At 43.7% G+C, this 25,902-nt stretch overlaps 1 protein-coding gene across 3 annotated transcripts; it reads right to left on the bottom strand.

Moving 5' to 3' along the window:
• Positions 1 to 330: 330 nt before the first annotated feature.
• On the bottom strand, positions 331 to 23,951 carry asap3 (ArfGAP with SH3 domain, ankyrin repeat and PH domain 3). Of its 3 annotated transcripts, none has more exons than XM_086127731.1 (26): positions 23,644 to 23,951; positions 17,053 to 17,125; positions 14,504 to 14,649; positions 13,520 to 13,594; positions 12,673 to 12,722; positions 12,083 to 12,200; positions 11,490 to 11,575; positions 11,137 to 11,212; positions 8,868 to 8,954; positions 8,448 to 8,557; positions 7,956 to 8,025; positions 7,685 to 7,772; positions 7,456 to 7,504; positions 6,327 to 6,493; positions 6,061 to 6,194; positions 4,888 to 4,979; positions 4,639 to 4,819; positions 4,218 to 4,303; positions 3,779 to 3,894; positions 3,616 to 3,683; positions 3,398 to 3,505; positions 3,063 to 3,276; positions 2,635 to 2,908; positions 2,137 to 2,344; positions 1,619 to 1,750; positions 331 to 1,351 (listed from the first exon to the last, which is right to left on the bottom strand). In XM_086127731.1, exons 1-26 carry the CDS (start codon positions 23,767 to 23,769, stop codon positions 1,277 to 1,279), a joined length of 3,009 nt encoding a protein of 1,002 aa, XP_085983857.1. In that variant the 5' UTR covers positions 23,770 to 23,951; the 3' UTR covers positions 331 to 1,276. The 3 variants fall into 3 exon arrangements, with proteins under 3 accessions (XP_085983857.1, XP_085983858.1, XP_085983859.1); XM_086127732.1 differs by having other exon boundaries at positions 1,623 to 1,750; XM_086127733.1 differs by lacking the exons at positions 331 to 1,351; positions 1,619 to 1,750 and having other exon boundaries at positions 2,241 to 2,378.
• Between the last annotated feature and the right edge of the window lie 1,951 nt (positions 23,952 to 25,902).

The following is a 25,902-nucleotide window of genomic DNA, read 5'->3' as shown; positions in this document are numbered from 1 at the left end:
ATTACAGAGGCATGATGGGAATATTAACAAGGCAACCGCAGCTGTCAAATTGCACAAACGCGTTGGATTCGGGAGCGTTTGTCTATGCTTGAAGGATCAATTAGACGTTGGATTTAATTTCGGTCATTAACAAAAGGGGATAGCTTAGTCAACTATTCCCTCATACAGTGTGAACGTGTACCTCATAAAATGTCCAGTACGCAAGTGTGTGAAGCTTCAGTAGGCACATCAAATGTGCATGATTGACAACAAATGTAAATTTGACAGACTACATGCAAGTGTAGTGTCTAATATTGTGGCCGCTGAGGGAAAAATATTCACTCACAGACACACCATTGACATTTTAGACGATTATATACATCAATTAGCATGTACAGTAATCCCCATGACATGAGTTACACGTTTTTTAGTTATACGTCCATATATAAAAAAATCCTAAATACCAGGCGCTAGTTACAATATGTACAGCAAGTGCAATTGTGTGTCCGTGATGTGCACACACTTACAGTAACTCTTTTCACGCAATCACTCATATCAGCAAATATCCCCGAGGCTGGATTTACACTATGTGGTTCAAATGAGATGTCGTCTTATTTCTTTTATTCTCAAATGGCACAACTGGGAAATACGCCATAATGGCGGAAAGAGGGGAAAAAATGCAAGGATCTTATATCTTGAGACGTATCATCAGGACTCAACCAAATAAGATATGTACCATTTGTGCGCCCCATCATTTAATTGGAATTGGCCACTTGGAATTATTGTGTAAATCCAGCCTGATAGTCTGTGACTAATGTTAATTATTGAAGAAGATCTTTTCGGATGCAAGCACAAAACCCATTTTCCTATTTAAGTCCATGGTATCAACTAGCAACTTCTTTAGACACCAGCTGGCCTTGAGTCATGAACACGCATTTCCGAGGAATTTTTCCATGTGAGTTTAAAGTGCATTTTTAAAAGCGATTGGCTCGGAAAAGTAAGGAAATGGCCAATGCCGTCCGTACCTGTGAACAAAAACGTTTTCAGAAAAATGAGAAAAGTTCAATATAAGGATGGAGGACTTCATGAATATTTTCAAAAGTTTGATATTCCTTGTCAGCAATTTCAAATCACTTTGTGTAGTCTCTGGCGGGGAATGTCCTTCATCCACTCACCATGTTCCAGTTTGAGTAAATCCGTGTTGGAAAACAGCATAAAAGTCCACCTGCTCGCTAAAATGTAAAAAAAACGCCAACCAGCATCTGATGCTGCTTCAGTTTGTCATTCACAGACATGTTTAATCTGCCACTTTCTGGACGTAGTTGACAGGGAAGGTCCCGCTCCTAGATGAGTCCCCTTCTATGTAACCAACCTGTGAAAATAGAAAGGAAAAATCAAAATATTTAGGTGTAACAAGCTACAATATGAAAAATTGAGAAAAGGGCATGTGTCTCAATTTTTTTTTTTATCTTGACATTGAAGAGTCAATCAAGTGTTTTCGGGCTAAAAAATAAAAACCACATGAATTGTATAAAGAAACTTAAATAGAAAATAAACATGTTTTTATTTTAAGGAGTGCATTAGTCATCTTCTCTCAGCTTTTCACCTTGTTAAAAAAAAAAAAAGTAGTTACACTTACCCACCAGTGGGGGTCAGTAGAGACCGTGACCACGATTGTCTCATCCTTGAAAAAGGTCAGCTGCTCTGAATTGGTCGGTCTGCCATCCACTATGGCCTTGACCCGCTTCTGGTGGTGCCTGTTGCCCGACACCTGATAGTTACATGGGATGTAATGAGATAAAGAATGTATCTTTTGTTGGGAGACACTTAAAAAAGGGGATATTTATCTTTTTGGTGAAATTTCAGGGTGAACCTAAAATGATCATGAGACAACTGTCAATTGGTCAAGAGTACCTCAGAGTGTCACCAGTAGAGACTGGAGGTGTGACAGAAAGGAAGAGATTCTTAGATATTCAATATGCTATTCAATTTTTTGTTGGAGAACAGGAAAAAAGCTCAAGCAGTGTTGAACCGTTGGGACATGTGAAACCTAATCGTGTATCCTGAAATTTCACCTGAAAGCCAATTATCCCGAACATTTTGGGAGTAGTACGTCTTCAGGATTTTTAAGGCTCAAGAGGCCATTTGTAGTGGTACCATAGCATTCCGGCGTGGTCGCAGGGCAGGGGTGACGCCAGGTGAAGAAGACGGGGCAATTGTGGTGGGTGCCAGGCCGAGGCTTGCGCAATTTCCACCTACAAAACAATATGGCTCCTCCTGGTTGCTGGTGGGAGACAACACGGCACACTTGCCCTGGTTGTTTCCTCCGTTGCTGGTGCGACGATAAGATGTGGTCTTTTCAGAACTGGAAAGAAGTTTGACGACAGTCACAATCTGAGCTGGCAAAAGAAGAGAAGTGTACAGCAGAGTGAAAAATACTCTGGTAAAAGTAGAAGGATTGATTCGCCTCCTCCACTTCAGTACAAGTGAAAAAAAAAAAAAGAGAGGCTGGAAAGACTGAAATTATAAGTCAGAAAAATAAGTATTTAAAGGAGTACCAGATACCTGAAAATCTACTTAATTACTTCCCACTGCCAATGATATTCATGGGCAAAAAAGCAAAAGGGTGAGTCCATAACTACTTTGTAAATTTACCTGACAGGCCCAATGTGGTTCTGGGATGACGTTGCGGTGCTTTGAGAGGCACAGGCAGTGCCGGCTTGCACTTCCCCGGAATATCTGTGAGGCCACAGCCCACTTCCCTTGGTTGCTTTTCCAGCCGGCGGCTGATTCTCCGTGGCAGGGGATGGGGGGCTCTCTCTGGCTTGCGCCTGGGAACCGGGCGTGCTGGAGGACGGGTTGGAAGCGCGTCTGGGAGGTTGGAGGCTCACGTCTGGTGTTGTGAGCGACAGTTGAGGATCGGAGCGACCTGAACAGATCAATGGAAGATGACAATTCTGCTGGACACGTCATTCGGTGGGAGTGAGGAGGTGTAGGAAGCCTAGCGCCCTCTAGTGATGAGCCGCCAATGGTTGTGATGCTCAGATTCCCTAGTCACTGTGCCTACATTTAGTAGTTGTTACCTTTAGGGGTGGATTTAGCGGGCAGCGGTGGTGGCATGGATATGCCAGAGGGGGCGCTGTTGGCCAGGGGATTTCTGTAGAGGAACTCCAGGTTCTCGTAGGTTTGACAAGGTCTGCTGGCCGGGCTACCGCCGGTGCTGCTCACCACACTCCAGCGGGCTCCCACGCCTCCATTGGACGACACCGGAGAGCGGTTCTTGGGTACGGGGCTCACCTGCAAGAAAACAAAACTCTAACATTCCTGGTCCAAAAATGTAGCTACTTTTTGTGGCAAGATGTTTTTCTGACATAAAATCTGTGGCGCAGTAAAAGGAAAAGTGTGGCTTGATGTTTACCCTCTCGTCCAAGTCGTCCTCGCTGTCGTAGATCTCCTGAGCTTGCGTGTCCCACGTGAACTCCACATGAATCTGAGAGTTGAACTTCCCATTGTGGGCCAGCTCCAACTACACACACACACACACACACACACACACACACACACACACACACACACATTGGTAGTGTGGGTATTTGGACAGGGCCTGTGTCGAAAGCTCATGCAGCGAGGTCTTACCAGCTCAACGCATTGCGTGTGCTGCAGCCTCCTGGCGATATCAAGGGCAGTCTCTCCTGCAGAGTTCACTGAAACACAACAATTAAAAAGAAATCAATAAATCGTTTCATTCCAAATGTCCTTGTATAAATACGTAAATACGTATAAAGACGTAAGTTGGTACCTATGTGAAGAGTGGCCTTGGCTTTCAGCAGCAATTTGAGCGATTCAGGTTTGTGATGGAGGACGCTGTAGTGCAGAGCTGTATTGCCTTCCACTGTCCTCTTTTCCAAGCAGTTGCTGTTGGGGCAAAAATCCGACGAGAGTTCATTTGATACAGATTTTGATAATATTGAAAAAATGAAATAAATAAAATGTGACATGGTGTAGACGATGGCTGGCAAAGGCCGGCGGGCATCCTGTCCCACCGGGCACCCACAGCAACCCACATTGATGGATGAATTTCAATGGACAGCAAATGTCTTTTGCCGGGCAATACACCAAACGCACGTCAAACACACCCCAAAAAAAAATTCCATCCGCAACCTCCCTCCCTCTTGGTCGAAATGACCGAAGGTTTTGCTGAATCGTGACATAGAGTCTGACTGCTGTTTATGTCTAACCTGTTCTGGCACAGGAAGTCCACGATGGCCAGAGAGCTTCTTTCTTCCAGACGCACGGCCAGATGAAGAGCAGTTTCTTTCAGAACCTTTGCGAGAAAACAAGATGAAGACATGTCGGGAGTATTTCCAAGAAACACATTAAATTACATTGGTGCTGAGCCATGTGGTTATTAAAGTCTACTTGTATTGGGGGTCAAGTGGACCAGTGATCTCGATCCAGAGCCACCAGCCACAACTTTTCAACCTTGTTTGAAACCACAAACCTGACTTGAAACCGGTCAAATGCACTATAGTTTATCTGTGCCATATATGACACCGGTTTGAGTTGCGAAATTTACTTTACCATTAGAGTGTCATAAGATTCCTCTGACGTTACCATGACGCCGCTCACATGATGTTCCGTGACGTCAACGGCCCTCACCTGTCCATCAGCCAACGAAAGCGGTCTGGCGAGGTCCGCCCCCTCGGCGAAGAGCTGCAGCAGAGACGTCAGGTCCCGACTCTTCACGGCGTCGTACAGCTGGCCGGGTTCCATCGTCTCCCTGCGCAGAACGTAGTGGCGCTCGGCGTATTTGGCCACAATGTACTCCTTTCTGGCATTCCTGGAAGAGCGCGTTCAAATTAGATTCAAGATTTGTTATTATTTTGAACACTAAAACGCAGGACTCACATGTCACTCTGTGGTAAAGGTTTGACAGCGTCATTTGGAAGGCCCGCCTCCATGATGTCGTTGAATCTTGTGTTGCCAATGCTGACAGCCAACTGTCTCACACAGACACAAAAACATTATTATATATTACTATACACACACATTATTACACACTCGCATAAAAAATTATTTGCCAGCTGGTGCACAATAGACAAGCCCCATTTTTAAAACCTTAAAACCCATTTCAATTCTTTGGTGTTCCACACGGCACAAGACTTGAGCCCTTATTTAAGTGTCTTTACATTTTGTCTGTTTTACTGTGTGTAAATTATGTTCAACTATCTGGTGTTCATTTATGTACCCCGCTTATTTTTTGCAGCTGCCGTGGTTTTTAAAGTGCTCTATAAATACAATTGATAGTAGTGTTGAATACTGTGCAAGGTGGTAGTTATGAATAAATGGAAAGAAGGTGATGGGACATAAGTAAGCATTTGCGTGACTTGAGTATGCCCGGGACTTCCTTGGTTGAGGGCTACTTGAGTCGTCGTGTTTATTTCTATTAAAAGGAGCCATCAATTTAATTTTCCGATATGACATTGCCAGTTATTCTGGTTTATTTCTGTTTCGCCAGGAAGCAGTTACTATTAATTACTCCGGTGAATGTGTGACCAAGCGTGCTATGAAATGTTTTGACTGTGGATTATTTCAAGTCGTACTGTTTATTTCCATTGAGCATATTCCTTTGTGTTACATGTACTGCACATTCTGCATGCATATGAACCCGCGCAGGACTGAGTACACGTTGGGCTTTTTTTTTGACTTGGGTCATTTCCACTAGTCATTCATTTCTTGTGCGCAAGGTGCTGGTTAACATGAAGAGGTCATCATATTAATTGCAGGATACATGTGACCTCACATTCTATTCTTGACTGTGGATAACTTCAAATCACTCGATTTCTACTGTGCGAAGGGGGGGTTATCATGGGGAGCACTATCATGAATAACTGCATAAAGAAGCGTGACGGTTAGTACAATAAAAATATGACATGATTCATGCCAGGCCATCTTGAGTACGAAACGGAGCACTCCCACGCGCCAAACATACCCCAGGTGTCAAAATGGCACAAACAGGTCGAATGGCCTACTCAGAGTATGTTTTTAATTTAATGTTAAGACAGTGCATCATATTGGTACCAGTAACTCAGAGGTGCTAAGCAGGTCCAGGGTCAGCGACTGGATCCTGGAGTAGTGGACGCCCAGTTCTCTGTGGATCCCCGAGCATTCAATGCAGGTCAGGATGCCAAGATTCGTGGACAGCCATGTTGGATCTGCGATGAAAAGACAGGTCAACATTCCAATTTTAAATATACAACATATATATATATATATATATATATGGTATATACAGTATGTATAACGTATGTACTGCATGTTCGAAATAAAAAGTTCAATCTGTTGACCTGGTGCGCCACAGTCAGCGCAGGCGTCGTTGCCGGGCATGTGGCGAAGTTCTTTGATGATAGCTTTGGAAAGCTCCTGCAGGCCGCTGTCCTGGAGGTGAAGCTGGTCTCCTCCCAGCGCTGTGTTCAGAGCCTCTTCCTTACTGTTCTGCAGCACCGACACCCAGCTGACCAACACACGCATGAACAACTTCATGAACACACGTGACAATAACCCATTTTTTTGCAATTTTGCTAATCGATGACTTTATTTGAGGAGCACTTGAATTGACTCATTTTGAGGCGCATTTCTTGCAGGTTTATCTCAGGGGCCTGAAGCAAGGGTTTTATTCAACCTTAAAAAAAATCTAAAGAGGAGGTTGAATGTAGGGCCGCAGTAAGCCAATATTTCAGCATTCAAGTAACTTACTCGAAATTCTATAGAATAATCATGTATTCAGATAAACCATATTTTTCATACATTTCAGTGAAAAGAAACAATTGCTTTTCTTTTTTTTTTTTTTTGCATCATCAACAGTTATCATTTCTTAAATTCACATTGCCGCCTCTCACACGGAGGCGGGGGCCGCCATTCTGATGATTTGTTTTCAATATTTGGAACAATCACAACATGTTATGATTTTGTTTTTAGGATGGAGCAGGGCATCAAAATTCGATGACCCGCCAGAAAACATGAAACTAATTAACCAGTTACACAATGTCCTAAACCCCTATCATGCACTTTTCCCCGTTTCCACATTAAAACGCACAAAAGCTTTCTTGCATGATCAGCGCAGAGGGAATTCCCACCCAAGAAAACCATCTGGACAAAAGGGATCCTATTAATAGCGCTTTCCTTTCCTTTTCAATGTCCTTTACTTTCCCATCATTGTTGTGCAGACCTGATGACACCCTGGATGCACTTTATTAGGTACAGCTGTACTGTCCAATGAGGCATAATACAAAATGAATCTGCCTTTTTTTTCCCCATTGTAAAGGCTAGTGTCGCTTTCGGTGACCCATTTTTTTGTTGTTGTTGTTATTCATATCCTTGAATTTTGACCTACACCTAGGCTGAAAATTAACAGACCATGACATGCAGTGAGTATGAGATAAGGAGACCAATGTGAAAGCAAAATCGAATTCTTACATCACACATTCCTGCTCGTCTTCCGTCTGGAAATGGTATGTTCGGTTATCTGTTGAAAACAAGGAGCGGTGGCAATAAAAAAGACATGAAATCTGACAGCGATGCTTCCGACGGCCTAAGTCAACGAGCTGAGTTGACTCTGGATGAGAAATAGAAACCCCCCCCGAAAGTGAAGCCACTTTATAGAACGCCAAGGAAGTCAGGGTTAAGGGTCAAAGATAAAACTCACGAGTAACCAGGTCAAAGGCTTTGCGGTCCTCCGGGTTTGCTCGCACCTGACAGGTCAGGAGGTTGAGTTTGGCTGGCGGTCGGTTGATCTGAAAACACAGACATGAAGGCAGGAAGACATGCAGACACACACACACACACACACACATTTTTATTTTTTTTAAGAATTAACATTGCCATTATTAGTTTCGTTAAGATTGCTTGCTGCTGTCAAGCATGAATTTCACCATTGCGGGACGAGTAAAGGCTTCCATTTTATTTGTGGTCCTCACCGTGCTATGAGAGATGGTTAGGCAGCCAAATTTGACTCCACATTTCCTCTTCTGCCACACTTTTCTGATCCTGCCGGAGGAAAAAAAAAAGTGGCAATGACGAGCATTTTTAACAAGCCTCACATTTCAAACCATGGAAGTGCACCGTACACATGGGAACCCCTGCTATACATGGTCTGTAGATGTGTGTGTGTGTGTGTTTCATGTGTTTGTTTCTAAAAGCTGGGTCCACTCAACAAAACCACTTATCCTCCAAAAAAAAAAAAAAAGGAAAAAAAAGTTATAGGAGGGGCCCATGTTGAATCTTCATGTCAGGGTAATGGAAACCAGCTGGAAGGGGGCAAGTATGAGACCCTCCTTGCCCCCGCCCCCCACCACTACCATCACTACAACCACAACCTCCCCCCTTCCTGTTCCATGCATTCATCTCTGTGCTCCCACATCAATTCAACATGACATAAAATTCACACGTGGCGATGATCTTTTACACACCCGTCGCTCTTTTTCAGCAAGAACCCCGATTTTTCCGTCCCGTACTGCTTGTTTCCTTGCGGCTGGTGGATGCTGTAGCCGTTGCCCGAGTTCTTCCTGTTTAGGTATTCCTGGCACAAGAAACAAACTCTGAATCTGTTCATTGTTACTGTACACCCATGTGTATTTATACTGCATACGGTTATTTAATAAGAATAAACAAACAAGCATATTTTGTAAAGTAAGTTTTGAGGATGTGAAAGCCCTTATAAAAAAAACAAAACTGCAGTTCATTTAGCCCAAGAAGTAAACGACAAAGAAACACCAATTTCAAGGGAGCATTTATACCGCCGTGCTTGGGTCCTAAAACTCTTCATGCAAAAGTCTCAAAACAGTCTCTGATTTATGCTGTGAAATATGCTGCTACGTTTCAAGATTCACCTCTTTGCCATCCACTTGCAGGAGCAAGCGAAGAGAATCCCTCAGCTGAGTAAGCTGTTTGACTTCCTCGTCCTGGTCGAGCCGGACCTACCGCAAAAGTACCAGAAATCATTGTCAAATCAGAGGAGGTGAATGAGAAACCTTCATCGAGATTTAGATTTTATTCTCCGATGACTTTAGAGCGGAATTCAGCGAAACAGACGCCGACGCTGACCTCGCCACACATTATATCGGAATACATGAATCGGCATCAGCTGTGTCCAAGTTCTGTCTGAGGCACAGGCGGACCACTGCCGGGTCTACAGACTTGGGTGTGTTCCCCGTAGAGGTCGCGCCTTTTCTCCCCCGCAAATCACAAACAACAATAGTGCGTGTCATCCGGTGCGCAACACAAACAACCGTTGAACTGAAAAGCACTTTTCCCCGGAGGGATGGCCGATGAGTGACACGATGTTATCTGGAAACTCGGCGACGAGTCTGAGCGGAGGCACGTTTCGCCACCTGTGCCAAACCAGAAAAACGTGCCACCCTCCAACGTTTTTTTTTTTTTTTTTGCTCCGGCCATCGCGCTAAGGCAGGTCTGAGCAGAGCGGAACAAGTCGGGAAAATTTGGAGGGAAAGTGTGACAGAAAGCTTTGGTTTTTCACTGTGTGCTGACAGGGGAACTATGTCTTCCAATAACAATCTCTGCTTGTGCTTGCAGAGGAAGAGTTTTGGCTTGCTGCGGAAAAGAACCAGTGGAAACACTTCCCTTTTGAGATCCTTAAAGTGAATGTGGTTCATTGTGGCGGTTCATATTGTGTAATTGCTCTCTCTCAAGGCGGCCCGGTAGTCCAGTGGTTAGCACGTCGGCTTCACAGTGCAGAGGTACCGGGTTCGATTCCAGCTCCGGCCTCCCTATGTGGAGTTTGCATGTTCTCCCCGGGCCTGCGTGGGTTTTCTCCAGGTGCTCCAGTTTCCTCCCACATTCCAAAAACATGTATGGCAGGCTGATTGGGTGCTCTAAATTGTCCCTCGGTGTGAGTGTGGGCGTGGATGGTTGTTCGTCTCTGTGTGCCCTGCGATTGGCTGGCAACTGATTCAGGGTGTCCCCCGCCTACTGCCCGAAGACGGCTGGGATAGGCTCCAGCACCCCCTGCGACCCTAGTGAGGATCAAGCGGTTCGGAAAATGGATGGATGGATGGCTCTCTCTCAAGCTTTTATTCCCGTGGCCAAAAACCTCGAGTGGTTGATGCACCCCCTTTTAAAAATCACACTTTATAATTAATAATAATCTAAACTGTAAATAAAGCTCAAAACAGTTCAAACTCTTCGTATAATGTTTACCTAAAGTAATTTTATTTCTTATTTTTTTGTATTTCATTGAGGACAAACGGTTAACGTGACGGCCTCACAGTGCAGAAGCATAGGGTTCGATTCTGGCTCCGGCCTTCCTGTGTGGACTTTGCATGTTCTCCCTGTGCCTGCGTGGGTTTTCTCCGGGTACTCTGGTTTCCTCCCACATTCCAAAAACTTGCGTGGTAGGCTGATTGAACACTCTAAATTGTCCCTCAGTGTGAGTGTGAGTGTGAGCACGGACGGTTATTCGTCTACGTGTGCCCTGCGATTGGCTGGCAACCAGTTCAGGGTGTACCCCACCTACCGCCTGCCCGAAGACAGCTGGGATAGGCTCCAGCATACCTGCGACACTCGTGAGGATGACAGGATTAGAAAATGGATGGATGGATGGATGGATGGATGGATTTCATTTGTTTTTCAAGTGCATTTTCATTCCCTTCTTTACCCTACCATGTGGAAAAAATGTAAAAAAAAACAAAGATGTACCTGAGATGAAATGCCTGGATTCTTAAAATTTAAAAAAAAGGAGAAAACATCTTTGGCATTGAATGAGTTAACATACAGTCCCTATGCATAATTTCAACCTACTTTCACAAATAGCTGAGAAAAGGTTGCTTGGAACAACACAAAAAAAAAAGAAAATAAGTGAATTTGTGAATAGTAAACTGAAAATGTGCAGGGGATTACAGTTCACATCAACTGAAACAGAAAAAAGGACTGTTTTGGTGAAAAAAAGACAACACTGATGTCACATCTGTTATGTTGAAATGGAAAAACTTGGCATCCAATCAAGTAGCACTGACAACATCCCTCTTGCACATCACATATGCAAGCCAGAGTTACAATCTTTAATCCATTTCTTTCACCAGCATTTCAGAGGTTTAAAAACAACAACAACAAAAAGACAAGCACAAAGTGACTGTTTATTACCGTGTGAACCGAGGACGCCAGTTTCTCTACAAAGGGAGCAAGATTCTCTGCAGCTTTCAGGCCGTCCTGAAAGAAACTGAGACGAGAAGAGGGGGTGGGGGCGAAGGCAGAAGAAAGGCTGAGTCATGGCGTCACTTCGGTCCAAACAACATCACACGCTCAAGCAGTCCGCTTCAAACCGCCGGTATGGTTCCAATTGGCAAAATGGTTAACCAACAGCAGAAAAAGAATTTTCAAATGTCACTTTTTCAGGCCAAGAAGGAACACGAGATAATTTGTTCCTTCAGCCCCGTCAGCGTATGTGATACCCTGTTGATACATGCAAAGTACAAAAGACAGAGAAATTGGCTGACCTGAGCTGGGCCTGGAAGAACTTTATGAGGCTCTGGAGGAGATCGGGGCCTTGTCGGACCTTCAGCTCCTGTATCTTTAAAAGGTACTGGGGAAAAAACAAAACCGTAAATGTACAGGTATGTTGCTAAATAGCTATCTAGCTAGCTAGCTATCATGACTACACTGAAGGTTATCTAGCTAGCTAGTCATCTAGCTTCACAGTGAAGGTTATCTGGCTAGCTAGCTAGATGGCTAGCTAGCTAGATAACCTTCACTGGCTAGCTAGATGGCTAGCTAGCTAGAAAACCTTCACTGTAGTCTTTTGAACATTTTAGATACTGAACACTCAGGTCCATCTGCACATTGTGCAGGAAATCCCTCAACATTCAGTTGCATCATAAAACAGCAAAAAACTCTTTTGAGTGGATGACAGTAATTCAGCCAACTGGAACCCAGCCGGACTCCCCTCAGAGCACCCCCTGAATATTTTTCCCATAAAACGAGTTGGAAGCCTCTTTTGGAAGCTTAAAAGAAGAAAAGAAGACCACCCATGTCAATGTGGGTAAAGAGCAGTTCAGGTATGTGCAAGGTGTTGTTTGTGCTGGCGACTCACCTCACACATCTGCAGCTGGAAGGTCCGCCTCTCCCTCTCCATGTCCTCCCCACTGTCCGATCCCTCGGTCCGGATGAGCTGCCGGCTCTTCTCCTTGCGCTCTTTCTCGAGTTTTGCTCTATGGTAGACGAGTAACACGAACATAAGCTCTGAATTTCCAGTCAGTAAAGAGGGAGGAAGGGGAAATTTCAATAGAAACAATGTGCGAGTATCCTTTTGAAAACAATGCTATGCTGCTGTTAGCTCTTTCATGGATAAAGCTAAAGACACAACAGCAATCATTCCACACATTGTACATTGAAATAAACCACAGACTTCGCTTTCGACACATTGCCTGCTTATTGCTTACTCACAGTATCGGGATTTCAATATCAATCAAAATAATTGCACTTATGATTTTGTCCCATAATTGCCACGACCCACTATATATTAGAATCATTGTCAAATAAACAGCTGCACCTTATAATGCTGTGGTTGTTACCCCATAAATCAAAACGGTACGCTACTTGGCTAACTTAGCCAATATCGATGTGGTTAGCAAGCTGAGCCAGCTAAGTTGAAGACTGAAGGGTACGTCACATTAGAGTTACATTTTTAAGTCGTACTCCTTCCAGCTCCTCTCCATCTGTTTCTTCAGCTCCTGAGGAAAACACAAGACAATGCACGGCTTTAATATGACATTTTAAAAAAAAATGACTGCACAGAGCGTCACTGTGGCTCAGCTAGCGCATAACTTGTCTGCTATCTGGCTAAACCGGCTTTCGCCAGTTGCCATCGTCTGTGTGAATAATACACAGTGACAGTAGCTTACAGAAGTGTGAGGTCACTCTTTTGCTTGTCTACTCCCATGGTGAATCTTACAGTCAAACAATAAGCATGTTAGATCTGCTCGGAACATTGCTTTTGCCATTCGTCTTTATAAAGCAGTTTCATGTCGATATGAATAGCTGACAATGGGGAACGACTTTAAACTTGAGGGGCGTTAATAGTTTGGGTTTAGGCTTTTTGTCTGAATGATTATTTTTACTAGCAGAATATTTTTACAGATCATAGCTTGCGGGTGTAAACCTTCCATACCTAAATATGGTCAAATTCCTATTTTTTCACAAATCGATACGATTGGTCCGTCCCCAATCTGTCTGTTATTTTTACGCAATGTTAGCCAATTTAAAGTGGTGAAAATGTAATATCAACACACTTTTGATTCAAACTGTGCCAATTTAATGCTAATAATCATGTTCAATCAAGTTGTGTTATGCTTTGTTTCTGCAGTCGCACGACAACGTTTGTTCTTCTTTTTGTGAGTAAAATCACTCGCTGATTTGGGAGGAAACACGTTGAAGCCTCCTCCAAGTGCCTTTTGTCCCATTAGAGTTCATTTAACAGTAAGAGGGTTGAACATTTGTTTGGAGATTATCAAGAGAACTTTTCACTCACCAATCTGCTGTCGCGCAGCTCCGATTTCAGCACATTTTCCAAAGGGAAGGCCATGATGTTGTTGAGGTTCTGCACCTGGAACGTGTCAGAGCCCAAGACAAGCACGATATATCAGCTTTTCAACTCTGCGTGTGCGCGCCTGCATGCATACGTGTGTCTGCATTGCAAAGAGGTTCCGAAGAGGTCAAAAGAGACAGCGAGGTTCCAGAACGCCCCAAAAATGGTCACATTTTTATCCCTAAAATTAAAGACAATGCAAATACATTTTTCATCTCCTCACGGTTTCGCGACCAGCACATTTTTTTTTGTTTTTATCATAAAAGCGGAAATCAACTGAAAAATGTTCTCTTCAAAAACTCATTCAGTATCAGCCAATTCTAGACCAAGTCTGAAAAGACATTTAAAAACGTCTTTGGGAGTGAATGGGTTAAAAGAACAATCATCACGATTACATACATACTGCTGTGTACACACAGAAATGCAAGTCAATACAGCCATTAATTGCCAAGCGTTTGAATTGGAACACGGTTATATAACCCAGTGTGCTATTGGGACTGTTTCTGTTGAGTCCTTACAGCAGACTTCTTTAGCCAGCAAGTTGACATAAGAAGAGAATGCTTGGAAACAAACAAACCTGTTTGAAGCTTCCCATTCATTTCCCTGCAAGACTGGGACTGTCACATATGAGCAAGGGAGTGGGTGGGATAAAGTGCTCTCATCTATGTTTGTGTGTGTTTGTGTTGAATCACTCGCAAAGTTCTGTTCTTCATTAAAATCTCCAAAGATCAGGGGGAGACTTCCCTATGCAGATTTATCACACAGACATGCACGATTTAATTTGAGCAAAGGACTAATGACTATGTTGGTCAAGCTGCTAAAATGTCTGACAAACTGCAGCTCACCTGCCAATACGCTATCGAAGTGATTAATTTCTTCTCTCAAGCGTCAAGCTAACCTCACCCCTCACCCCGACTCATTCCTCACCAGATTTTTGAGCAGGGCCGTGACTTCTCGGGTGAACACGGCCAGGTTGAGGAAGCCCGTGGAGACCTCGTTGTTGTCTTGGCTCAGGTGGCTGTTGCCCAGTTTCTCCAGGACCTCTGTGTACTGCTCCTTGGCTTCCATGTGAGCTGCAAGGATGAATATGGTGTCATTCGAAGCAGCGTGTGGGTTCCATTAGTTGTCCCGCCGTAGAACACAAGGCAACTTAAAAGGGTCTGGATTTAATGAAGGGAAGGCAATGAACTGTAGAAAGTGAAAGGTTTTTTTTGGGGGGGGGGGGGCCCGGATGAGGCCGGGATGAATCCTTTTTTCAAACAAATCTGTTAGGGAGAAAAATATGATCATTTAGATGTTAAGTTTGACCTTTTTTTTTTGCTTTGACTTGGGAGCAATATAAACGGAAACCAATTTTGGAAACAGATGATGACATTTCCATTCACTGAACATGGGGGGTGTCAAGGGGGCGAAGTGACTCAGTGTTGTTGTACGATTTCTATCGGGAGTGATTAAAGACTGAAAAAAAAAAAAACATGATGGTCGAAGGCGGGCAGTTACGATCAACCCTCTCCTTCATCTGCAGTTTATGCTGTATGCTTGCCTAAATTCTGGGCAGCAGATCTGTGACTCACTCACTTCTGGGTCGGAATGGGAAGTTCAGAGGAGCGTCAAGCATACACATCCTCGGAGTTGGTCCATGTTTCTCAATGACAAACATACACACACGCACACGCACATGCACTCAAACGACTCACTGCTGACGGAATCACATCCCATTTGCACGTTGGCCTCCAGATGGATGTAAACACATTATTTCATACCGTGCAACTTGGAGCAATGCCTTTAGATAACGTTAAAGGGTTTAAGATAAGAAAACCTTTATTAGTCTCGCAATATCAATGGGTTCTTAATAACAAGCAAGGTCAAGAGGAGGGAGGGGGGGGGGGACTGTCCGTGTCTCCGTATTCCTTTTCCCGCAGAAACACGCTAGCATTTGTTTTTGAAGGATCATGGGGAATCCTGATTGAAACAGCGAAAGTGTAAACCAGAACCTGAATGATGGTACATACTAAACATAAGGAATAGAAGTCGTAGTGGGGTCAGAGGGTGCCTTGATGTAGCCTCGACTTGACATCTGGAAGTGGAAAAACAAGGGCCTACAAAAAATATTGAAACCCATTTCTCGGAAATGAGAATGAATGAGAATATCCACAAGCATTTCTCATACATTTTTCAAGAGTGAATCATCCTTCTGTTAATGTTTTTTTTAAACATCTGCTGTACTGTACGTAATTTCATTGAGACAATTATAAGATAAGAAGATAAGAAAACCTTTATTAGTCTCGCAATGGAGAAATTCCCAATTCACAGCAGCAAAGTTATGAAAGGAAGAAGTAGAACAACAAATATAGGAGCTGCTGGAAAGGCAGCCACTCACGCGGCGCCATTTTGAAGTCAAAATAACAAAAATAACACAACACAACAGATAGGACACAGACAGTCATGCAATCTTCACCAATTTTCTGCATACACTTTGTCTGAAGCAGTTATAGATGAAAGAGGAGAGGATCAAAGTGTCCTTTCACCAGTGGATCAGAGACGTCATGCTGAAAATGTGCACACGTCTGCTACAAGCTAAGTTTTGAAAGCAAACACGAAGCTGTAGCGTCCATTGACGAAAAGAGATTAGTTCACTTCTCCTGTCCCACGTAATCCGCTTCAAACTCCGAGCCGCGACTCCCAGTTCCAAATCCGCATCGGCGCTCCGCACTAACGCTCCTTTCTTCTCATTGTCGGCTCCTCAAGACTTACATCCATCCGGCCGCAGCCCGTTCAACAGCACCGATCTCTCCGCTGAACAAAGCGGGGCGGTGAAAAATGCTGCCCATTACAGGCGCAAGACACAAGCGCCCCGGACTGTCCAGCAATGACAGTCAAACGGCGCCGACATTCCTCCCAGTCAAAAACAGTGCTGGTATACCCATGCTGCCGAGAAGGCGCAACCACCAAGCACAGAGTCTCCTACTTGATGAATGTCGTGGCCAGAAATGCTGAAAAAAGTCCACATCAGGTCCACACGACGTAACAACAAACAAAAAGTGAAAACCAAACACAAAAACAACAAAAAAAGCAAGGCTCATGAGAGCACTTGCTGACGGCTGCCTACTCGGGTGCCATCTTAAGTTCAAAGACGATGTGATGTTATGATGATGTATTTGGCAATGGTCAAACCAGACCCCAATGGAGAGTTTGTCAGCTAGTGTTGACCTTGGCCACTATTTCACCAAATGACAAACGTTTCATTTCCTGTCCCTCTCTTGGTCACCAAAGCGCCCCAGACAGCTAGTTGCACGACTTGACGTCATGAATGAGTTTTTCTGCTTCACACTCAAGTCAGCGCAGATGATAAGTGCAGCGTCAACATCAACAAAATGACACACGACAGGCGAGCAAAGTCTGCGTAACGGTGTGACGACATGAAATGCATAAGCAAGAGGCGTAAGAGGCATAAACTTTGGACACGACACACTCACTGATTCCAGAGCTGTAGATGGCTTTGATCATCTTTTTCATCTTTTGTAGAGTCGTGTGATCCATCTCCAGAGACTGTCAAAACAACACAACAATGACACATTAGCTTGCCATTCTCGAGGCAACCCATTCAGATCAAACCAAAATTTGGAGGGGTGCGATATGGAAGAAAAATTGCTACCCTGATACACGTTTTATTTGATATCCGATAATGATACAGATACCGATATTTTTCCTGATAATTACGTCAAACGGCAAGTGTCTTTTCTGTGTTTATGTATACAATACATATTTATTTCTAGCTCAAATAATAGAATGGAAAAAAAAAGATAAGAGAAATATGCATGGAAAATGACAAGAAACCCATTGCATCATACCCTCTGAGCTATGTGTGTGTGAGAAAAGTGTGTGTGTGTGCGTGTGTGTGCGTGTGTGTGTGTGTGTGTGTAGACGTGCGCGCCATCATTATTGTAATCCAAAAGATTACAACAGTGTGAGTAACAACAACTGGTGAGCAAGCATGTCAGTCATCTACATTCATGCACCACCACCAAAGATTCCAGCGTACCTAGCGTCATGGAAATTGCATTTGAAAACGCACCAAGGAGACAACTCGGGTTATATATATATATATATATATAACCCGAGTTGTCTCCTTGGTGCGTTTTCAAATGCAATTGTGGCATATACCAAGGTGATGCACTCTCCCCACTGCTGTTCTGCATAGGACTGAACCCCCTAAGCCAAGTAATCACCAAGACAGGCTATGGATACCGCCTCAGAAATGGAGCTACAATCACTCACCTCCTCTACATGGATGACATAAAGCTGTATGCTAAGAGCGAAAGGGTCATAGACTCCCTGATCCACACAACCAGGATCTACAGCAGCGACATCGGGATGTCATTCGGGCTTGAGAAATGTAGTCGGATGGTGACTAAGAGAGGAAAGGTAGTCCGCACTGAAGGGGTCTCACTCCCTGAAGGAACAATAGCAGACATTGAGGACAGCTACAAGTACCTCGGTATACCACAAGCCAATGGCAACCTCGAACTGGCAACAAGGAAAGCGGCTACGGCCAAATACCTCCAGCGAGTGAGGCAAGTCCTAAGAAGCCAGCTCAATGGCAAGAATAAGACCCGGGCAATAAACAGCTATGCCCTGCCAGTGATCAGATACCCTGCAGTAATAATAAGGTGGCCAAAGGAAGAGATTCAGACCACGGACGTTAAGACCCGAAAGCTCCTAACCATGCACGGAGGGTTCCATCCCAAATCCAGCACCCTGAGACTGTACGCAAGCCGAAAGGAAGGAGGCCGGGGACTAGTGAGTGTGAGAGCCACTGTCCAGGATGAAACATCCAAGCTCCATGAATACATCAAGGAGAAGGCTCCAACAGATGACGTACTCAGAGAATGCCTCAGACAATGGGGAACAGAAGATGAGGCGCTGGAAGAGGGACCATCATGGGAGGACAAGCCCCTACACGGGATGTACCACCGGACCATAACTGAAGTGGCCGATCTCAAGAAGTCCTATCAGTGGCTAGAGAGGGCTGGCCTGAAGGACAGCACAGAGGCACTCATCCTGGCTGCTCAAGAGCAGGCCCTGAGCACCAGAGCCATTGAGGCCCAGATATACCACACCAGACAAGACCCAAGGTGTAGGTTGTGCAAAGAGGCACCTGAGACGATCCAACACATAACTGCAGGGTGTAAGATGCTGGCAGGGAAAGCCTACATGGAACGCCATAACCAGGTGGCTGGCATAGTCTACCGAAACATCTGTGCGGAGTATGGACTGGAAACCCCAAGGTCAAAATGGGAAACACCTCCGAAGGTGGTGGAGAATGACAGAGCAAAGATCCTGTGGGACTTCCAGATCCAGACTGACAAGATGGTAATGGCGAACCAACCAGATATCGTGATCATAGATAAAGGGCAGAGGAAAGCCGTTGTAGTGGATGTAGCGGTCCCAAGTGATGGAAACATCAGAAAGAAGGAACACGAGAAACTCGAGAAATACCAAGGGCTCAGAGAGGAGCTGGAGAGAGCCTGGAAGGTAAAGGTGACAGTCGTGCCTGTGGTGGTCGGAGCACTTGGGGCAGTGACCCCCAAACTAGATGAGTGGTTGCAACAGATCCCGGGAACAACATCGGACATCTCAATCCAGAAATGTGCAGTGCTGGGAACAGCAAGGATACTGCGCAGAACCCTCAAGCTTCCTGGCCTCTGGTAGAGGACCTGAGCTGAATGAGGGACGGACACCAGCCGAGGGGGGGTGAGACGAGGAATTTTTTTTATTAAATAAAGCTGAAGTAAATTTAATGGAACATTCTAGGAGACCTTTGGTGGCGGCTGGAAGTAGCAGTTGCGATACTGAAACCCGGTCATCCATTTCTTGGTAGCTTTAACTCATCAATTTTTGAGTAGTTTTTCTCCTCTGTTCGATTAAATCGTCAACCCAATGCGCTAGGTATAAATAACCCAGCACTGGCCAATTTGGGTGACTTTTAACCCAGCAGTTTTAGGAGTGGTCCCTTTAAGACAAAACTCAATGCATCATGACATCATGATCATCAACACAAAGGAGTTTGGACAGTGAGTCTCATAGTCAACACTTCCAATCCCACACAGTATCTTCGACACGTTGAATGCTGGATTTACACCGAACAGCTTTCACGGTCTCAGATTAAAAACTGAAACTCAGAAGGAAATATTGGCATTTTACCGGAGTCAGCGCACTTCCGATAACAGTTTTCCAAGGGTCTTTTCCAAATGTTCATAAAGTCTTCTGGTATACAGGTAGCCAACGTGATCGCTAATGTGTAAGGGCTTTGTTTTGTTTTGTTTTCCCAAACAAGCACACTTCCTTGTTTACTCGACCTCACACAGACTCGGTTTTTCCGCTGAGCCAGACACGAGGTGCTACTCCGCCTCTACTTGTCACCAGAAACAGCTTTAATGAGGCAGAATTTCAGACCTAATAGAGACTGTGTGTTGTTGGGTGGTGCCGTTTATGGGGCCTTTTGCTCAACTTCACTCCCGTCTCTCCACACTCCCACCAACCCTCAAGCGTGGGTCCACTAATTAAAAGGCTAAATGGATGCTGTGAAATGCGACTCGGTGAATGGGAAAGTGATGAAAGCGGAGTTTGGAGACGGGGGGGTGTCGGTGGCAGAGGATAAACACAGTGGCAAGAAGCTGTACAGTGTTTATAGTTTGGTTCCAACACATGTGGGCAGACACACTCAATCAGGGCACGCCGCTCTGTAACTCACGTTTGTGTGCGCCATCGCTTACTGCAATTTTCCCGTCTTTCTGGACTAATTCAAGCTTGTCTGGTTATTTCTATGATGGAACATGAAAATAACTTGCTGGAGGAAAGATCAGCAGGTAAATGCTGGGGAAATCTCACACTCCTCAATTGAACTGCCGCTTAATTTGGAAGTGAACCAAAGCGCAAACTGAAACTAAATCCTTTTTGTTTTTCTGTACTTATTTGATATTTTATGTTTTCATTTCCGTACAGCTTTGCATTCAATTATTACCATTTAAAAAGGTAGGTGAAAAGGAGGGGGACCGCTTGAGCCCAGATCGGTACACTTCCACTAGTCAATCAACCTGAATTTAAATGGCGCCCAAGCATAAACAAAAAAATAAGAATTTATTAGATACTGGCCTCTAGTTCTGTGTAAAAGGTACATTTGTAAAGATTTTGCAAGATCTCTGTGTATAAGAGGTTCCGACCGTGGCACAACAACATCCGCCGCATTACAAGGAAAAGCTCGACACCTGCCGCTCTCACTGCAGTAAAAAAAGTGTCATGTTCTGCGTTACATTAAATAAAGGCCCTTTCTTGGAGATTTGAATCCTTTATTTTGCTGCTCTGCCGGTTTCACTTGGCTTTCATAACATGAGTACACTGTTAAATACTTCAATAAAGTACAACCGAACTCGGTTTTGCTCCTGCTACCTTTTTAAAAACATATGCTAGCGTGCATGCATGCTATCTTATTTTTTAAGCTAGCATACATGCCTGTGTTCAATAAAACAATGTTTCTTGTGTATGTGTTAAATACAGAAATAGCATCCGCAACTGAGACTACATGTTTTATTACGGTGCGCCGTATGGTTGTGAAAATACGGTAGACATTTGTCATCATCTCTTCATGAGTACTAGCTAGCTGCCCCTGCGAAGTAGCACAGTGCTTCTCTCAACATCCAACTAGCCGCAGTAGATGGATGACGTGTGCCCAGCAAAGCTCCTCTGGACAATCTTGGCGGTTCTTCTTCTTCCTCTACTTTATTTTGACGAGTGTCTCGGTGGTTGATTTGCTATTCAATGCGTTTTGATGAGTCACAAAATGCCAAGTTTACCTCGCAAACTTTGATGCGAAACCACTTATTTCAAGCTTTGACAGGATGCTATTTCAACATTACTTATCCATCTCCTTCTGAGAGGAGCTGCTGGGAATGACAGCGACACTCTTCGTACGTTATATTTATAAGGATGAATAACCGTCGTCATCATGTAGTCGGTTAGAAAGCAAGCTGCAGAGCGTACAAGGGAGAGGGAGAAGAGGGAAAGAATTGCCAAACCCTGCAAAGCACAATCATGTCCACATGTTACCCCTCACTGTTCATCAACATGTCCCAGACTAAATATACCCACTATATGAAGGACGGGGCCTTGAACATACAGTATCAACCCATGAGCTGCTACTTTCATAGCCATAAAAATTGTTATGTACAGACATGCTTTGCAAAAAAAAAAGATTCCATCATCTTCACATGGGTTTCAATAACATCTGCTGCGATATTCTTGCTGACACATCAGGACTGCAATGATGTCCCAGAATCTTTCAGCGTTGACTCCTTGTTTTGCACAAGATAGGACAGGAAGGACTAACTGGTGCAGAATATTTATTTTATGGCAAAGTTCACAGCAGCCTCCCTGCCTCTCTTCCTTCGCCCAAGAGGCTTTGGAAGAACAGCATTCAGACTAACACACAAATGGGGGAAAAAAAAGCAGGTCGTATTTCGATAACAATTTAGGGAAAGAGGCGGGGTCTGGAATGATCACTTGAAGACTATTTGAGCTTTCAGCTATCCTAAAAGAAATCTTTTAGACAACAACAGAGTGTGTTGTGGTTGCAATCAGCCATGAATTTACTTGTCTTCAATGAACTATTCATAATTGTAATCTGTTAAATTTATTGAGTCTTTGATCATGCTAACAAACATTTTCACAGTCACTGAAGTCAATTAGACGCCTCCATAAAGCTAAAATCAAAGACAGTGACACGTGCTTTTAAACACACTGGGCATACTGTTTTGTGTCCTCAGTTTCCATAAAATTTATCTTTCTGGCAACATCAAAGTCAGCGGCGCATTTTCAGCCAGTCACGAATTGATGTCTTTAATGAACCAAAACTAACTGTTCATAGACAGTGATGACATCTGGTCCTCGATTACAGACATTTTTTAACATTGAAGGCAGTCTTGAAATTAACCTGGCATACATTTTTGTAAAAATTGAAGACCATTTGCAGCCCTCACACAACCTAAAATATTTTAGTATTGGCAACATGAAAGCAAATGCACAGTGATGAATTTGTGTATTTGTCAACATTGAAGACAATTTTGAGTATCTCATGAACGGAACATACATTGGGTTCATGTGTAACTTTGGGCATGAAGTTGGGGACACCCTCGACTTGCCGACAGGCGATCCCGGGGCCAACTTTCACACTTATCGATGAAACAGAGAACATTTCAAATAGGGCCCGGACGATGACATTTTTGCAGCTGATTCATCGATCAATTAATTTAAAAAATATTGGGGGGGGGGTCGTTTTTGGTCCCATAACAACAACAACAAAGACTGTTTTTTTTTTAAACATTCTTATTAGTAACATTGAAGGCCATTCAGCTTGCTCCATCAACCTAACATAAATGTTAGCATACCTGTCAACTCATACGGTTTAGCCATAGTTCATACGGATTTTGTGGTGAATCTTACGTATATGGCCGTATCGCACAAATCATACGGATTCTGAAAATTTCCGGGGTTTTTTTTCACCAACTCCAAATGATTTGGAGTTGGTGAAAAAAGTAACACAGGAATACAACTCTGAACACAGTAATGCCACTAAGTACAATGATGATTAGACATTAACCAGACATTGTATTATGGAGATCTACAATAAATATCATTGAAAATTTCGTGGTTTTTTTTCTGCCGTTATTTTGACATATAAAATGCTTTGGTATGTTATAAGGATTTTTTGCTCTTTATAAGGATTTTTTTGGTAGTTTATACAGGTTGGCGCTCCGAAAAGTTGACAGGTATGTGTTAGTGACATAATAATGCATTGACCCTTGAGTTGTACTGTTTGGCAACACACCTGTGCACTTTTTTTTTACCAATGCAAAAGCCCAACGTGGCACATCAGCGGAGATTGTGAGCGAAATAGGGCCAGCAAAAAGTAGGCCAGTCTAAAGGTGAGTATTTCACGGAAGTCACACAACACGCACGCCGCCGGTAAACACATCTCCTTTCGTCTGACTCCACAACCACGGGCCACTCACCTCCTCCACGGCGGACACTGTGCTCCGGCAGTCGCTCATTTTGGCCTGAAAAGTGGACGTGGCCGGCGACGACAGATCCTCATTGGTCAGATCCACAAAATCAGAAATGCTGATTCTCTCCGGCATGTTTGCCTCGAAAGTTTTCCCCCTCCAAAACAAAAGGAATAAAAATTCAAATCACAGCGTTCTGGGAATCGACGCAAAGGTTGCGCGCACGCGATTAATTCCCATTGGAAGCCAACGAGAAGTGCGTAAAAGTGTCCAAAAAGTGTGCACGATCGAGCTGAAACTACAGTGTGTGCGTTTCGTGCGCCACACTGACTGGAGGGAGGAGGAAGAGGAGGAAGAAGAGGGAGAAGGGGGAGGAGCCAAGGCAATCATCACGTGGGAATGTTTTTGTGGCATCGCGAGTTTCCAAGACCATTATCGCCTTTCATCTCATTGCTTACACTATTTTCCATGGTAACACGGCTGAATGTGAATGAATATGGAACAGTTTTATTAAAAGCTGTCTTTGTAAATATGTGGTAGGCGACATCGGCGTAGACAGTACTCACAAATACTGCTGAATAGCTTTTACAATTGAAAAAAGTGCAATTTTATTTTTAACACGAATTAAACCTCAGTATTTCTCTAACTACAGTAACATGCTCACAAAGCAATGCTAATGTTAACATCTTTCTTATACGGTAGCTCTATTTGCTGCTATGCTGCTCACTGGTCAAGAACAAACCTAAAATTGTTTGCACAAAAAAAGTGTTTTTTCTGATAATATGACTAACAGAGTTGTGTTGGTACTGACAAACTCCATTATGTCTAAAAACGTGAAAAATAAAACGGACTACATCAAACTGTCAGCCAAAATGTTCAACATGCACAATATTCAAACCCAAAGCAAATCACTTCACAGTGATGTTCATATAAAAATATGGTTTAAATATCTTCCTAACCTTCTTGAGTGTTGATTTTCGGGCCCAATCGTGTAAAATTGTGTCAAAAAAACAAAAATGGCCCCAAAAATCCCTGTTTCCCTAATTACTTCCGCTTCTAACTCTGGAAAAGTTTTTCTTTTTACTTTAAAGTGGCTTGCCCTAATTAGAGTCCTTTGTTGAATCCTGGTGAGTTATTGCGCCTTTTGCTGCTGTGAATGCTTGCTGTGGTGTAAGCGAGCCACATGCTAAACTAGAGATACGTCACACAAGCCATAATTCTTCTTCTGCTTCCGTTTCTTCTTCTTTCTTTTGGGGTTTGGCAAATACATTTGGTGCCTTACGTCCGGTTACCAGAAGGTGGCGGGAATGCACCAAAATTATTTGCAAACCGCCAAGAGAAAGTAGAAGAAATGGAAGCGGAAGAAGAAATAGAAGTCAACGAATGTGTGACATCGTGAGCACCGATGATTAGGGAATGAGAATTTCGGGAACGAGCTGTCCTGTTTTTGGTCTCGATTTTTGAAAAATAAATTTCCCCCAAAAATGTGATTCATACTATGAAGTGACTGATAATGCGAAAAATGTGGTAATGGGATTCAATGGTACTGCTTATTCATTCGAGCTTGGACATTGGTCTTTGAGTCTTACGTCTTTCCTTCAGTCTTACAGTGGTGTACAATCTTACCTCCAGGGAGGCATGACGCTGGAGAAGATGAACGAGGCACACCTCTGTAATCAGCCGCTCGGAGTTGAAACGCCTCCTCCGTCTTGGCGCCTCATCTTTGTCTTCTTCTGTCTGACCTCGGTGACCTCAAGGGATGATCTGATGCCATGAAAGAAAACCCCAAAAGAGCAAAGTCATACGATGTGTGGAAAACATAACACCTGCATACCGGGCAGTGATCAAACACAGAACGTTTGCCTCAAGCAAGTCACTGATACTCAACGTTGTGCAGATCGGTGGCTCTATTGAGAGGGTGGTGTCAAGTTTAGCAGCTTACCTTTTGGGTTTTAACCATAAAATAACATTTGCCATTTTTGGATAAAATGACTAAATGGATTTATTGTTGCTTTGATGAGCACCGCAACTGGGCTGTGCAATTTAGAATGATAACACAAAAGTACAGAGAACCAATTTTTGTGGTGTGACGTTCGTGAATTCACCTTTTCACCCATTTTTTAATTTGATTAAATTTTTTTTAGGAAACCCATCCTCCATTATTTGCCTTAAAAATTGCCAATTGACTGTTTTTGTGCTCACGTCAAAATAGTGACTGGATTACTTTGGCGCCATCTAATGAAATCTCTGTGTCATGGAAAAATGTTC

Source organism: Hippocampus guttulatus, chromosome 13 (genome assembly GCF_054856545.1).
Source record: "Hippocampus guttulatus isolate MCC_2025c chromosome 13, RoL_Hgut_1.0, whole genome shotgun sequence".
In the NCBI taxonomy this organism is placed as follows: Eukaryota; Metazoa; Chordata; class Actinopteri; order Syngnathiformes; family Syngnathidae; genus Hippocampus; species Hippocampus guttulatus.
Note: the sequence above shows the minus strand (reverse complement) of the source record. Positions and strands in the feature narration are given on the sequence as shown.

Coding starts and splice junctions, on each gene's coding strand:
- asap3 (XM_086127731.1), bottom strand. CDS start 23,769: ATGCCGGAGAGAATCAGCATTTCTGATTTTGTGGATCTGACCAATGAG. Junction 13,595..14,503: donor CGGCCCTGCTCAAAAATCTG/GTGAGGAATGAG, acceptor GACACGTTCCAG/GTGCAGAACCTCAACAACAT. Junction 7,505..7,684: donor AGCCTTTGACCTGGTTACTC/GTGAGTTTTATC, acceptor TGTTTTCAACAG/ATAACCGAACATACCATTTC.